Source organism: Homarus americanus, unplaced genomic scaffold (genome assembly GCF_018991925.1).
Source record: "Homarus americanus isolate GMGI-L3 unplaced genomic scaffold, GMGI_Hamer_2.0 scaffold44070, whole genome shotgun sequence".
Classification (NCBI taxonomy): domain Eukaryota; kingdom Metazoa; phylum Arthropoda; class Malacostraca; order Decapoda; family Nephropidae; genus Homarus; species Homarus americanus.
Genome location: NW_024741976.1, coordinates 1,207 through 16,989, shown reverse-complemented (window position 1 = coordinate 16,989; position 15,783 = coordinate 1,207). Strand labels below are relative to the sequence as shown.

At 36.1% G+C, this 15,783-nt stretch overlaps 1 protein-coding gene across 1 annotated transcript; it reads right to left on the bottom strand.

The window, feature by feature from the left end:
* Positions 1-2,432: 2,432 nt before the first annotated feature.
* Positions 2,433-10,635, bottom strand: LOC121876427 (sodium-independent sulfate anion transporter-like; the record flags this gene model as incomplete). Its single annotated transcript, XM_042381506.1, is given in 6 exon segments — positions 2,433-3,183; positions 4,914-5,092; positions 7,293-7,486; positions 7,888-8,056; positions 8,418-8,638; positions 10,440-10,635. Coding segments are annotated over 6 exon segments (1,269 nt in total), but the record flags the coding sequence as incomplete, so codon positions are not given.
* Between the last annotated feature and the right edge of the window lie 5,148 nt (positions 10,636-15,783).

Genomic DNA, 15,783 nt, shown 5'->3' with positions numbered 1-15,783 from the left:
AATAATTAACTGGGGGATACTATTATAGAGGAATCCAACACAGATAAATCATGGCAAGAATTTATGAAAATCTTTGAGACAGCAGTCGAAGAATGTATACCCCAGAAATCAAAGAGAGGGAATAAGACCATCACTAGACATAGTGCAACAAGTAGGAACAGCAGTGAAAAAAGCCAACTAAGAATTAGGAACTGTAAGTTGTACCTTCAAATACAAAGATAAAAAAATGCTCCTTCAACTTTATGAGCATTTTGTACATCCCAGTCTAGATTAATGTATACAGGCAGGAAAACTTTCCCTCCAGAAAGACTGTGATGGCCTTAGGACTGACAACTCTTCAGACAAGATGCAATAGGGTAGTTCTCATAGAGATATTCAAAATCCCAAAAGGGATGGAAAATGTAAATCCAGGCCAATTTTTCATGATGTCACAGGCCATTAACATGAGAGGATGCAATTTCAAGCTTGCAAGGTGTTATAAACAGTAGGATAAATATAAGGAAATATTTCTTCATAAAGAGGGTGGTAGACCCACGGAACAATCTACCACTTCAAGCTGTGGAAGTGAGAGCCGAGAACAATACTGGGCTTCAAGATAGTCCTAGACTTTTAAGAACAAATGGAGGGATCTTACACAGGCCACAAGACCCCTTCCCTTGGCATGACCACCTCTAGTTTGGGTGGCCATTAAGTAAATAGGATAATAAAGGAGACTCTGGTTACACTAATACTGACAGCTCGATATCGTGCACTGTACAGTAATTTGTTTGGGAAATTCAGAACATTTACTATATTGGAAATGTAATGAGAAATCTGAAGAGTATGTTAATGTCTTCCTTCTATAAATTGGCAAATATATTCTATCTCCCCCTAAGCTTGCTAGAATATGGACAAAAACTAGACAAATGCTGTCAATATTTCAAAACACACAATGGTCCTTGACACATTTTCAAGGTTCAAAATAAAAATGTCTATATTGTACAAGCCATAAATAAGTGAAGTTAATTTCTTATAGGATAGCAAGGAGTTAGGTTGTGTAGTTGGAACAGATGTATTTCCCCACCTTCATCCAAAATATTGTGATTAACACAAAAATAAATACTTCTCCAGGCAAGAAAACATTCACCTCCCATATAAAATGGCCTCATCTATACTAAGTCAAGTGTACTGCAGCTTTATTCCATTTAAAATGAATTAAGGAGGCCTCAGCAATGCCATACAGCTGGACAACCATTTATTGGTACTAGCTGTCTTGGCAAGGTGGTCAACATTTTAACCATTTTCTGGATATTCAGTGACAAATCCTTCCTCTTACCATTTCTTGCTTGGGCCTATTGAGATTACAGCATGATGTGTTGGGCAAAAAGGAGTCAACACCTTCCAAAACAAGGCAAACGCTGGGCAATAAACTTAGTGTACACTACTGACACAGAGGTGGCACGGTGACTGTGCAGATGAAGAAATGTGAACAAGTGACACCTGCTTTTATGAATTCATGCAAGAGTCTTACATGATATATTTACGAGAATATATATCCTGGCGCAAGTCAGAAATTTATGAAGCCATATCAAATTACTGAAAAGAGAGTAAAAAGTAATACAGATGTTATTAGAAGATTTACAAAACATAAGTGTGAGAGTCGCACATTTGCTGTAGACTGCTAAGTTGTCTGTGCAATTTTATTATTTAGAGTATTCACAACCACAGTTCATATTACAGGGGGTCCCTGACTTATGAACGCCCGCCAATGCAAACGAGGTTAAACTTTAAATTAACAGCATTTTAATTACCTGATGACTTAATTTTTACTTTCATTTACTGAATTTTGTAATCCTATTTCTTCTTTTCTCTTAAATTAAGTGATTTTAGATGTATATAAGGACTTAGGCTATGATATAGCGGAATTTTAGACACTGTTCTGTAAGTACAGTACGGTATGCACATAGCAAGTGTTTCGACTTACGTACATTTTCGACTTAAGAATGTCCTCAGGAACAAATCCCGTTCATAACCCAGGGACCGCCTGTAATACTATTTAGTTCAAATGGAATGCAGAATTGAAAACACTAATAAATTTTTAATTGGCACAAACTGTACATGCAAAATTGTAATGTCTGAAAACAGCACTACAAACATAAATCACCTGTAGTGGGAAGGGCATGAAGGATGAAGGAAATAGCATAATTTTAGAATGATGTCTCTACATGCTTTGTACGCAAAGAAATTAATTATTTACCGTAAATACTCCTATGAAAAATCTACCTCAATCAGTGTGTGCTGTCGTCTGATGTGTTTGTTTACAGCCGACTCGCTCGGTCCGAGTTTACTCTCACGTCCATAAAAAACATAAAATGACACCATAATGCTTCAACAATGTTGCTTTTATTGGTGCCAGATATTAAAATAAGTATTTTGTTTAATATGACGGGTCTCCCCAAGCTAGGAAGTTAGGTAGGTTTCTTTGGTATGGTTGGTAAGTTCAGGTTCTATTAAGTTCTAGTAAATGTTGCCTCTCTTAAAATATTTGCTATAATAATAGGAACATATTGCGAAATAATGAAAAAAATATGTAAACTATTTCTGGTGTTAGTACTGTTTTCAGACATTACTGCAAGAGTTTACCATAATGTGAGTGCCTTAAACAATTAAGTGAACGTGATTCATTTAAAAACAGATTGATTGTGCTCGGTATGTTGAGGATCTGATATCTTTAGTGTACTGCTGTTATAAAACTCCATGTTGTGGTATTATTTTCACGTAGAATTCACTGTCCTGTACAATATTTGTAGCTGTAGCTCTGTAAGTTCTTTTTTATCCTTTGATTATAAATTTGACTGACTTCAGTTTCATTGTATGCACCTGAGAAGTTTCAATTAATATCTGATAAATAAAAACCTTTCTTCTAAAAAATTAGTAAGGAATTTTGAAGTAATCACCTGTATCTTGGTAACATTAACATCAACTTTTGGTCGTGCAATACCATAGAGGAGGATAGACAGGTTGATGAGCACCCCCACCAGGATGCCATACTCAAGCTTCCAAAAGAGACAGGTGAGGAAAGACCCCCACAGAGGCAGCTGGTCAATGCGTCTTGCCTTCCAAATTGGAATGACCATTTCATACTCCACCATGAATATCACAGCACAGATTATGACAGCAGAGAGGGATGCCTTAGGAATGTATCTGGAAAATTGTTTAATGCAGTAAACTAATACAGTAGGTAGTGTGGTGAATACAATACTAGAAGGCACTTATGTGCATTACATCTCCTGGTCATGATTAAGCTTACCGGTAAATAGATTTTAATGTATATCACAGTTCAGTACTACTTGATAATTATTTAGAGTATTTAGAGGGTCTTTATATTAAATTATATACAGTATATATAAAATGTATCTATAATTAACTATTTTAAGTATATACAGAACATACCCGGTAATTGAACTTTAGTAAATCTGAAAGCAAAAATCATATACAGTATGATTTAATTTTCAAGGAGGAAAAAATTTAATGTTTAGTGAAACACTTTCATACTTCCTCACACATGAAATCACACAAAGAAATGTTCATAACTACAGATGAGTTTATTCTACATAGCTTCAGTCACACAGTGTAAAATATAATATTATTTTCAATGTAAACTGTCTTTATTTATTACTATATGAATGGTAAGTTGTGAGATGTTTATGATATGAATGGTAAGTTGCGAGGTGTTTATGATATGAATGGTAAGTTGCGAGGTGTTTATGATATGAATGGTAAGTTGCGAGGTGTTTATGATATGAATGGTAAGTTGCGAGGTGTTTATGATATGAATGGCAAGTTGTGAGATGTTTATGATATGAATGGTAAGTTGTGAGATGTTTATGATATGAATGGTAAGTTGTGAGATGTTTATGATATGAATGGTAAGTTGCGAGGTGTTTATGATATGAATGGTAAGTTGTGAGATGTTTGTGATATGAATGGTAAGTTGCGAGGTGTTTATGATATGAATGGTAAGTTGCGAGGTGTTTATGATATGAATGGTAAGTTGCGAGGTGTTTATGATATGAATGGTAAGTTGCGAGGTGTTTATGATATGAATGGTAAGTTGTGAGATGTTTGTGATATGAATGGTAAGTTGCGAGATGTTTGTGATATGAATGGTAAGTTGTGAGGTGTTTATGATATGAATGGTAAGTTGCGAGGTGTTTATGATATGAATGGTAAGTTGTGAGATGTTTATGATATGAATGGTAAGTTGTGAGATGTTTGTGATATGAATGGTAAGTTGCGAGATGTTTGTGATATGAATGGTAAGTTGTGAGGTGTTTATGATATGAATGGTAAGTTGTGAGATGTTTGTGATATGAATGGTAAGTTGTGAGATGTTTGTGATATGAATGGTAAGTTGTGAGGTGTTTATGATATGAATGGTAAGTTGCGAGGTGTTTATGATATGAATGGTAAGTTGTGAGATGTTTATGATATGAATGGTAAGTTGTGAGATGTTTATGATATGAATGGTAAGTTGTGAGATGTTTATGATATGAATGGTAAGTTGTGAGATGTTTGTGATATGAATGGTAAGTTGTGAAGTGTGAAATAGAAGGCTGGGAACACATCCTCATAGTACAGTACTCATGTTATAAGCTATTCAATATATGAGCTTTCAATATACTGTACAAACAAAGGTTCAGGAAAGTATTGACTTCATATATCAAAGTATTAATGCTTTATGCAAGTATCATTATTATTATTACTACTATTGTTATTAGTAGGAGTTTCGTTAATGTAAATATTAGTACTGTACAGTAATACTGTATTATGATGATGATGATGATGATTATTATTACATACACACATGTAAAAATAATTATTTTGAACAGAGAAGAGACATTAAGTCAATACAATAACTACTGTATACCAACTTGAAGGAAGATGTAAGAAAAGCTAATGCCAACATAACCAGCACACCAGTTATGGCGCCTCCTGCTGTGGTCCTGACTCCACTGGTGGAATTAACAGCAGTTCGGGAGAATGACCCAGTCACTGGCATTGACTGAAGAAATGACCCAAGGAAGTTGCATAATCCTAAGGCAAACATTTCCTGCAGAAGAGTAAACCAGCTTTAACAAAATAGAAAATACATTTACTTTACACAGTATATATTGCAAAATGTACAGGTGAGACTGATACATTGACATATAACTTCTCTACTATTGTATATGTTTTTTCCAATCTGATGCAGAGGGTGACTGGAATCAAATATAAGCGCAGCTGCCTCTTTACCTGTTGTCATCTCCTCACCTTAAAGGCTTTAACATTCTCATAAACTATTATTGCTTCATAGATGTCAATCACTCTCACTTCTAACAGGGTCTTCATCCCATCCTTCCCTCTTTGTCATGGTGTTCCCCTTTCTCTCCTTCTATCTCTCTCTTTATTCACTTCTCACTTCCCATTCCCCCCTAATGTCCATACTTCTTTTATTTCTGCATCACACACACATAGACATGATTCCTCTTTATATTCACAAATTTTGCTTCTTTTTTATAGTTCTCTCCCTCCAGACATTTCTCAGTCCACCTATGTTCTTTCTCTCTGCTACTCTTGTGATTCAATTTAGTATTCACTGTTTCTTTCCCTGACACATTCACTTCCTTGTACTTCCTCCATTCTATCACTATTCAAGCTAACATTCATTTCCCATTACTATATTCTTTCTCTGTTGAACATCCTCATTTGACTTCTCCTCTCACTCACTATTAGATTTCTCCTATTACAGTACACATACTTCCAAACTAGATCAATAATATTTGTAACTTTTTCTCTAAATTACATTCCCACTGCATCCTGAATCCTATTTACCAAATTTACTCTCATCTCTGTTACTCTTACTTTCACCACTCTTACTACATCATCCAAGAAAGTGTAAAGAACAACAACATGATCTGGACCTACTGTACTTTCTCTTGGAGCCAGTTTCCCTCTTCCCTGGTAATGACAATTAGTGGGAGGAGTTAAAATTTTTCCACTTATCACATACATTTTCAATTCCTCTATCATATATTCTTTTAGATAAATAAATGCCACAAATGAATCCTTTCCCCTTCTCTAAAAAGTCATTCATATTCCTAAGTGTAAAAATCCATTTCCTTCCCTGAACCTATACTGTTCTTCTCCTAATACACAGGCAATGAATTTATTAATTAAGTGTCCAAATGTCAGAAATCTCAAAACTCTGGTCATTTTACTCTGAGTACAGGGTCAGTGTGTAAAATTTGGTTGTGAGGAGACTGTAAATTTTCACTGTCTGGTGGTCACACAATGGGTCCAAACCAAACCTGTATACCTGGCAAGCAAGAGTCAAAGGCACCCACATGATCCACATCCATATTTGGGTGTTTATCATGACTTACATTATTATTTACATTTTAAAGATATGAAAAAATATAATCCTTGGCTTTAATATGGAAAAAAAAAGTCTTTCCTATTGTACCATCTATAAAAGTTAGTTATTGCAGGCTTTAGTTAATACTTCATCATAAATTTTAATGTACAGTACTCCAATCATGAAAGACTGATGTCTCCTAAGTTCTAACATGGAGTCCTAAATTTCCTTTCCATTTCCCTTTCATCAATTCTCCTTTCTAAATCTATTCACTATCACTCTGTCCATCACAATGAACCTTCAATGAGGTTATTCATATCTTCCCAATATTCTTTTCCCATCCATCCACCCTTACATAAACAGAGTATTGTACCTGTTGTGAGTGATCCTCCATCAATCAATCAGAGAATAACATTGTCCTCATATCTGAGGGCTGGTGACCACAGTCCCCCACTCTTAACATTCTTGGGCTGTTTTTACCAATCCTTCAAGGTTTTGTATCTCTCTGGGGACCCAGTTTTTAATTTCATTCATCCATCCAAGTCTCTACCTTCCCCTGGTCCTCCTACAGTCAACTTTGCCCATTAATATTTCTGTTATTATCCCCTCATCCTAATTATATGACCAAGGTATCTACTTTTTCTTTTTCTGTACATATCAAGTATTTCTCTTGAAGTTTTTGTTAATCTTAGTAAAGTACTTCTTCATTTGTTTTCCTGTCAACTTGTAAAGTAAAATGTCAGTCATGTTGGTGTTTTTCAACCTACTACCCCCTAACCCCTTAATTTCCACTAAATCAACTGTTATTATAATGCAATTTTCCATAATACGAAGTTGTTCAGGAACATGCCCACCACATTACAGGACAACTGACTGTACAATATTAGAAAACCAAAGTGAATGAAGGGCCTCTCACCTGTGTGGCATCAATAGTCTTGCCACCAGAAAAAGCACTGGCAATGGCAATGCTCTCCAGGATAGAAATCATGGGGATTATAATAACACCGGCTCCAACATTCTCCATCATGTAACTAAAGCTGTAATAAGTGCCGTTGATGGTCATGGAGAACGGTGGCAGCTGGAATGATGGTAAACCAGGCTTTATCTCTCCTGCAAAAGAAGTTCGTGGAATGAGAGTAAAGATAGTTATACAGTAATGTATAGTCATAATGTATACATTATAATACACAGTAGTGTGTAACAAATTTAACATAAACAAAGCCAATTTTTGACACTAGACAAAGGAAAAAGGAATTTATTTTTATGTAAAATTAGCACAAAGGTAAATATAAATAGTTATCATAATCAATGGGACTATGAAGTTGTTAGAGAGAGTGGTGAACTTATTTTTGTGCAATTGTTTTCCATATTACAGATATCATATATAAACAACATAATAACAATCACCATAAGCCCCCCCCCCAATATTCACCCCTCTCAGAACACCTAATTTACTGTAACAGTAATGTAGTTTTATATGTACGTACAGTATATTACTTCCAATATCTTACCTGTTAGGGTGAAGGGCTGATCATTATCAACACAATAGGCGATTAATAAGGCCGAAATCACAACTAAGGCATTACGACCCACAGATGTCAGAAAGGCTAGTTTTTTCAAAATTCTCTTCCCCTTACCATCAGTTGCCTTCACTTTCACAACTTTCAAGTCTTTTAATTTCTGAAATATAGCATCAATATTTATAACTTTTGCTGTCAAGTTAAGCTGCCAATGATACAAAGATGAGTTATGTTAATAGAAATATAGACATTAACAGGTGGTAAAATGAGAATAAGAAAGTCCTCAAAATTTTTTCCTCTATAAATTCTTATATGTATATTCCTGCATTAGTTCTTATACTGACATCTAAAGGCAGATTAGCTACAACTAGTCAGGGTAAACCAGACTGTCTATCTACACAGTGTAGCCCAGTACAGTTTTGTGTTGCACTGTATATTCATAACTACACATACAATAAATATAATTTCTTGTATGCTAAATCATCTCTTAACATCTTACTCAACCATTAGTACTGTATTACCCTCATTAGGAGCAAGACGACAATACAACATAGTCCAAGCGTCAAATCTTGCCATCTCATATCTTCAATATTTTCAAAAAGCTTTTCCCAAGTCTCTAAGACGCCTTCGCTCGAATATTTCAACCCAAATAGGCCCTTGATCTGGGAGGAAGCGATGGAGATGGCTGCTGCAGAGGTGAACCCACAGATCACTGGCTTTGATATGAAGTTGATAAGAAAACCTATAAATAGAAGAAAAGAGAAAAAATAGGGATATTTAAACATAATTATTGTTGATTTGAATATATCTTTCATACCCATGGATTTTATAAATGAATAATATGAGGGGTGGATTTGGGAATAATGTCCCCATTCTCAGACAAATTACTTATATATTTGATGCCAAGTTAAAATCAGGATTGTTATTAAAAACAGTTACTTTCTGGCAAATAACAATGGACTGAACTTAGAAATGCAATTCTATGACCTGTGATGTATGTGGGTCTGTCTCAAACATGACCCAAGACAATAAGCAACATCTGGCATTAGTCACCTCATATCTTTGGTATAATTTAACCAATAATAATCTAAAACTATGTGAAAACAATGACAATATTTTATCAACTCAAATGTACAGGGGTGACTTAATTGAAGTTTATAAACATCTCAGAGGGAACTACTCAGTTGAGTGTCCATACCTGGAGCTGGCAGATGCCCATCCCACAAGGGGTTACAGCTCAAGGCTGAGGAAGCCATGAGTTCAGAAAACTGCCAAGAAAAACATTTTCGAAGCGAGAGTTGTGAACCGTTGGAACAAGTGGTGTGATATCACTTGGTGTGAGCTCATTCAAGACCAGATTTGACCAACACTGGTGCAGGTACAAATACATTCTGGAGCCAGTACAGTACATGTCTAGTACTTGCCAACAGTGTGTAATAGACGTAACCGACTGGCCAAGCAGCTACCAAGCTGATCAGTTATGTACTTGGTCTTTTTTTATAATCTATTTAATGTAAAAGTAAACTGAATTTCTAACTCTTTTCACTTTTATTTCCTGCTTGTGATAGGAAGTAACTTAAAATAACAAACACAATAGATTATATGGCACAAGTTACTTTAAAACTAAAAGTACATTGTATAAACCTTTGTAAGCAACATACCATGACTAAGCATTCAGAAATATAATCTTATCAGGGTTCTTAAAATACTTTAGTTATGAATATGTCTGATTAATGTTAGTTTATATCAAGTGTGTACAATAACAAGCAACAAACATGTGATAGGTGTCAATTATGTACTGTACAGCATAAATCACATGAACATGATGATCAAATGTCCTGAGTTTTACATCGTAAATGGAAAACATTATCACAGGATTTTAAAGAAACAAATGATTGCTGATGACTTCTTCTTCTGAACTGGTGAAGAATTAAATTTCCTTTATATTGTAGATTGTTGAAGACTTGGTTTAGTAAGGTGACTGAACAAGGCACTTAGAAGGTGACTGAACAAGACACTCAGAATGTGACTGAATAAGGCACTTAGAAGATGATGCTTGGCTTAGTAAGGTAACTGAACAAGGCACTTAGAAGGTGACTGAACAAGGTACCTAGAAGGTGACTGAACAAGGCACTTAGAAGGTGACTGAATAAGGCACTTAGAAGATGACGCTTGGTTTAGTAAGGTAACTGAACAAGTCACTCAAAACATTTGTGGTTTCATAAGGTGACTAAACAAGGTACATGGAAGGTGACTGTTAGTTTAATAAAGTGATTGAACAAGGTACTTAGAATGTATTGGAGTGGTTTCCTACTGAGGTGAACTTCTTACATTCTCAAAGAAGTCTCTACCCTATATAGTTTGAGTCAGTAAGATTATTCTGTGCTTCGAGGGAGAAGGGGTGTTCCAGACTGTTCAATGCAATAACTACAATAACTAAAAAACTCAGGTAAAAAATATATGTTTACTATACTATATTCATTAATTACCCACAATTATATCTAAAGTATCCAGTTAAGAAACATCAGTTTAAAGTTCCATACCCAAGTTACACAATCCTGAGGCGAAAATTATGAGACCACTGAGGAAACACAACAACACAGCATTTTCAGGGCCACCGCTGCCTGAGTACTCGTGAGTCATGATGGCCATAATAGCTGTGGGTCCAATGGTGATGTCCTTACAGCTGCCGAAAATCATGTACACGAAGCACCCCATGAAGGCGGAGTACAGACCATACTGAGGGGAGGGAGGAACTGTTAGTCAGTACTAAGTGAGAAGGAAATTAAGCTAGTTTGGGTATGTGACTGTGGAGGGAGAGACATTGCTGAAAAAAAATTTGGGAGGAAGAAGGGACTATTAAATATAGTGGGTGAGGAGTAAAAAACTGATAAAAGACCACTTCTAAAAACTGAAACTGTTAGAACACAATAAATATGGAGGAAAGTGGTGATAGAGGCATGTAGTGAAGAGGAAGGAACTATTAGAACATACCATAAGGGGAGGTTGAGACTTTTAAAACACAATGTAAGAGACGGATGGACACATAAAGATATACCAAGTGTACTGTAGATGCACTAAAAACTATTCTTTGTTCACTCCAAGCTTTCAAGAAGGCCAAATCAAAGAAAACTTGTGATTGGTTGAGTCACTCTGGTTGTAGTATATGTATCAGGGTGGTGAAATAACAGCAAACACCACTGATAGTTTTTAACCTTTTCTTTTTCACTTTAAGTTATCCACATTATCAAAATATTTCACATGCTGATATTTACCTCCCCAGCTTCAGATATTATTCTAGATCAACATTAAATTATTAATATTAATGTATTGTACTTGTAATTGCAGAATATAAAGAAAATATATTAAATACTGAAGAGCTCTAGCTTAACCCAATGCACTTCATTCCACTAACCAATCAGCTTCATTAATAAAATTTGCTCTAGGCTCTGGTCATAAGGATTATGTGAACAAAGTATAGTGAATAAAATACTGTACAGTAAATCCTTTTAAATCCAGACCTATTGATGTACACACTGGCTATGGTTATCAAGAATATCAAGATATAAAGTAAATACAGGTAGCACCAGAAACACATAACAATATGACTTCTGGTGTTTCCCCAGGGTGGACACTAAACTGTTGTGTTTCCCAGGCGGCCAGAGAGCTAACACATTATACATCCACCTGTGTTCAAATTCTCCTAAAGAACCGTTGGCCGTTACACGTTTCTCTGCACATCAACCTCTCCTCCGACATTGTCCCACCTCCTTCCATTACTCTAGGTCCGAACACACTCCAGGTTGTAGATTCCACGAAGCTCCTCGGCGTCACCATAGACAACAAACTAAATTGGAAACCACACGTCAGTGAAGTTGTCAAATCCTCCAGTTTTCGTCTCCACCTCTAGCTGGCTCAGTCCTCGGAGTTCCTGCACCTGAGACTCCTCCAGTGTTTACACAACATTCATACTTCCCAAGCTCACCTATGCCTCCCCACCTGGTCTTCACTCCTAAATGCCACATAGCGTAAAGACCTGAAAAAAGTGCAAAAGAGGCATGCAAAGATTATTCTCCCCTTCCTACTCCACATATCAAGAAGCGCTCAACACATTGACCCTTTTGACTCTCACTGACCATCACCACGACCTCATCTGCAAATTTGGTAAGAAGCTTCTACACCATCCTCGACACCGGCTCTTACTACCACCTGAGATCCCTAGCCCCCGAGAATTGCTATTCGACACCACAACCGCATCCAGCCCATACGTGCACGAACTGATCGCTATAAGAACCATTATCCCAGTATTCACTCCCACTGTCACCATTGTTAAAAATTATCACTTATGATACTTGTATATTATTTGTAATTCGAAACCCATTCCCCAAATATGTAACTGTATATATTCAGCCTTCTGGCTGCCAAGCTCTTTCAATAAACCGTTAATTATTATTATTATTATTATTATTATTATTATTATTATTATGATTACACACACACACACACCTATAATCTACCATTTATTTTTATTATATTTCTGATAAAATTTTCAAATATCTCTTCCACTCACCTAAAATTATCCACCAATTTCTTCCACACTTCCTTCCATTTCTCTTGTCAATGTTGATTAAATATCCTCATACAGTTAACAGAAGGTCTAAACGCTCTTAACTTCCTAACTGATAATTAACGACTGACATCACGTATTTTACTCATGTTAAATATCTGAAATAACTCATGGCAGCCATATTGAAAAACAAAAATCAAACACACACTGATACACAAACAAACATACAAACGTACTCAATAAAACGTTCTTTGATAGTTTGTTGTGAATGTTTTTGTTTCACATCCACCAGAGTAAGGAATCATTGACCAGATGTGAACAAAGTGACTTATTATTGTATTTTGCCCAATAGTATCGAAGTTTAGGTAATGGTAATACATAATAAGGAAACAACGATTGGTGAAAATAATCTTGTTGTCGGTGTCTTCTGGTTGTATTGGTGAGGTTAACAAAATAAATGTCTACCTGAAGAATAGAATGTCTCATTGGGGGAAAGTTGTCTTAATAGTATCACCAGGTAAAACCCAACTCCTTCCCTCAAAAGATCTTACGAATTCTTCCCTTGGCTTATTTTACTTAAAGCATCTTATGTCTGTTTCTTATGTCAAATTCAAGTAAAATCAGAGTTTTGGGGTGATTGGAGATCTATATTTTAAAGGTATTGTTTACATGTCTGAAATTTCATGTTTTGTCGGCAAATTTGGGTTCCGGATAAGTATTGTTGTGGTCGCAGTAACATACGCTGGTGAACTTTGAGGCAAACTGTGAATTTTATCAATATACCAAGAGTTAGTGAATACAGGTGATGAGTGCCATAAGTGCCACCAGGCCCTCCTCCGTGTTGTGGCACTGTGGGCGGCCGGCCATGTCGTGACCCGGGACGTAAACAAGATGGCGGTACCTGACCTCCTATATTTCCAAATGGTCCTAAATGTTGACCTGACCTGACCTGACCTGACCCGACCAACAAAGGAAGAATTAAACTGTTGAGAGTAACGTCTTTACCATCACTTTTTGTCACTAAAAGAAACCATACACATATTAAAGGTCCCTCTACTGATTAGTAATTAATGTTACCTCCATCAATCACCTGTCACCACCTGTTTATTTACAAGATGAATATCACCCCAACCACAAAAATCAATCAAAAAATCACAATGTTATTACTGCCACCTGAAGACACTGAACAGCGAACTACCAGAACTGTTGATCCGAGTCTGACAAGAATTTAAAGGATATGTTAAAAAATAAATAAAAATCTGATCACTTGAAGAATTTCCACCCCAGTTTATTTCACCTATGGACTAACCACCATTTCGGAGGTTAGGTTAGGTTAGGGGGGTTAATCTTTAGGTGGAATAAGCTGGGGCGAAGATTCTTAAGGTGATCTAAAAAAAAAAATCTCCCGTACCCAGACAAACGTTCCTAAGACAGACATAAGACAGGTGATCATTGTCCTGATGCCCCCTCTACCTGTACTAATTAGGTACAGGTAAGTTGCAAATACCTGGTGACATAGAAGAAAGAAGAGTATTAATATCATCCTGCAGTCACACACACACTCACACACAGGTGAAGTAATTCGTCCATCGTCTTCAAGATAACTACCAAGAAGATAAATCATCAACCAATCACCTCACGCCAATCAAGATAACAACCTTCAACCAAGACAAAAGCTTCATCAAGACAACAAGCTTCAACCAAGACAAAAGCTTCGTCACGACAACACGCTTCAACTAAGACAAAAGCTTCATCAAGACAACAAGCTTCATCAAGACAACAAGTTTCAACTAAGACAACAAGCTTCATCAAGACAAAAAGCTTCATCAAGACAACAAGCTTCAACTAAGACAAAAGCTTCATCAAGACAACAAGCTTCAACTAAGACAAAAGCTTCATCAAGACACCAAGCTTCAACTAAGACAAAAGTTTCATCAAGACACCAAGCTTCAACTAAGACAAAAGCTTCATCAAGACAACAAGCTTCAACCAAGACAAAAGCTTCATCAAGACAACAAGCTTCAACTAAGACAAAAGCTTCATCAAGACAACAAGCTTCAACTAAGACAAAAGCTTCATCACGACACCAAGCTTCAACTAAGACAAAAGTTTCATCAAGACAACAAGCTTCAACTAAGACAAAAGCTTCGTCAAGACAACAAGCTTCAACTAAGACAAAAGCTTCATCAAGACAACAAGCTTCAACCAAGACAAAAGCTTCATCAAGACAACAAGCTTCAACTAAGACAAAAGCTTCATCAAGACAACAAGCTTCAACTAAGACAAAAGCTTCATCAAGACAACAAGCTTTAACCAAGACAAAAGCTTCATCAAGACAACAAGCTTCAACCAAGACAAAAGCTTCATCAAGACAACAAGCTTCAACTAAGACAACAAGCTTCAACTAAGACAAAAGCATCATCAAGACAACAAGCTTCAACTAAGACAAAAGCTTCATCAAGACAACAAGCTTCAACCAAGACAAAAGCTTCATCAAGACAACAAGCTTCAACTAAAACAAAAGCTTCATCAAGACAACAAGCTTCAACTAAGACAAAAGCTTCATCAAGACAACAAGCTTCAACCAAGACAAAAGCTTCATCAAGACAACAAGCTTCAACTAAGACAAAAGCTTCATCAAGACAACAAGCTTCAACCAAGACAAAAGCTTAAAGACAACAAGCTTCATCAAGACAACAAGTTTCAACTAAGACAAAAGCTTCATCAAGACAAGCTTCAACTAAGACAAAAGCTTAAAGACAACAAGCTTCATCAAGACAACAAGTTTCAACTAAGACAAAAGCTTCAAGACAACAAGCTTCAACTAAGACAAAAGCTTCAAGATAAGCTTCAACCAAGACAAAAGCTTCATCAAGACAACAAGCTTCAACCAAGACAAAAGCTTCGTCAAGACAACAAGCTTCAACTATCATACAGGCTCATAATAATCACCCCAGGATATTAATTTACCTTTCAATATAACTAAGTCGATATTATTTAATCTGTAAGTATTTTCTTTTTCATTCATCACCTCGAGTAGATGTGATTTGTTTAATAACTCACAATACGCAAGTTATCATTTCTTCAACTTCTTTCATCCCCAGCGTCTTTACATTCACATAGGTCCGTCTATTTTCCAATTTCTTTCATCACTAGCGCCTACACACACACCTTGGGTCCCATTTACCCACCCAAAATCGTCTGGATTCGTAGGATTTGTGAAATACCTAATGTAACTCTACCATCAGTCACGTAAGAGTAAATGAATAAGTATGAGATGATTTTTCCCGAAATAGAGAAATAGTCTTATTTTCCTGAGA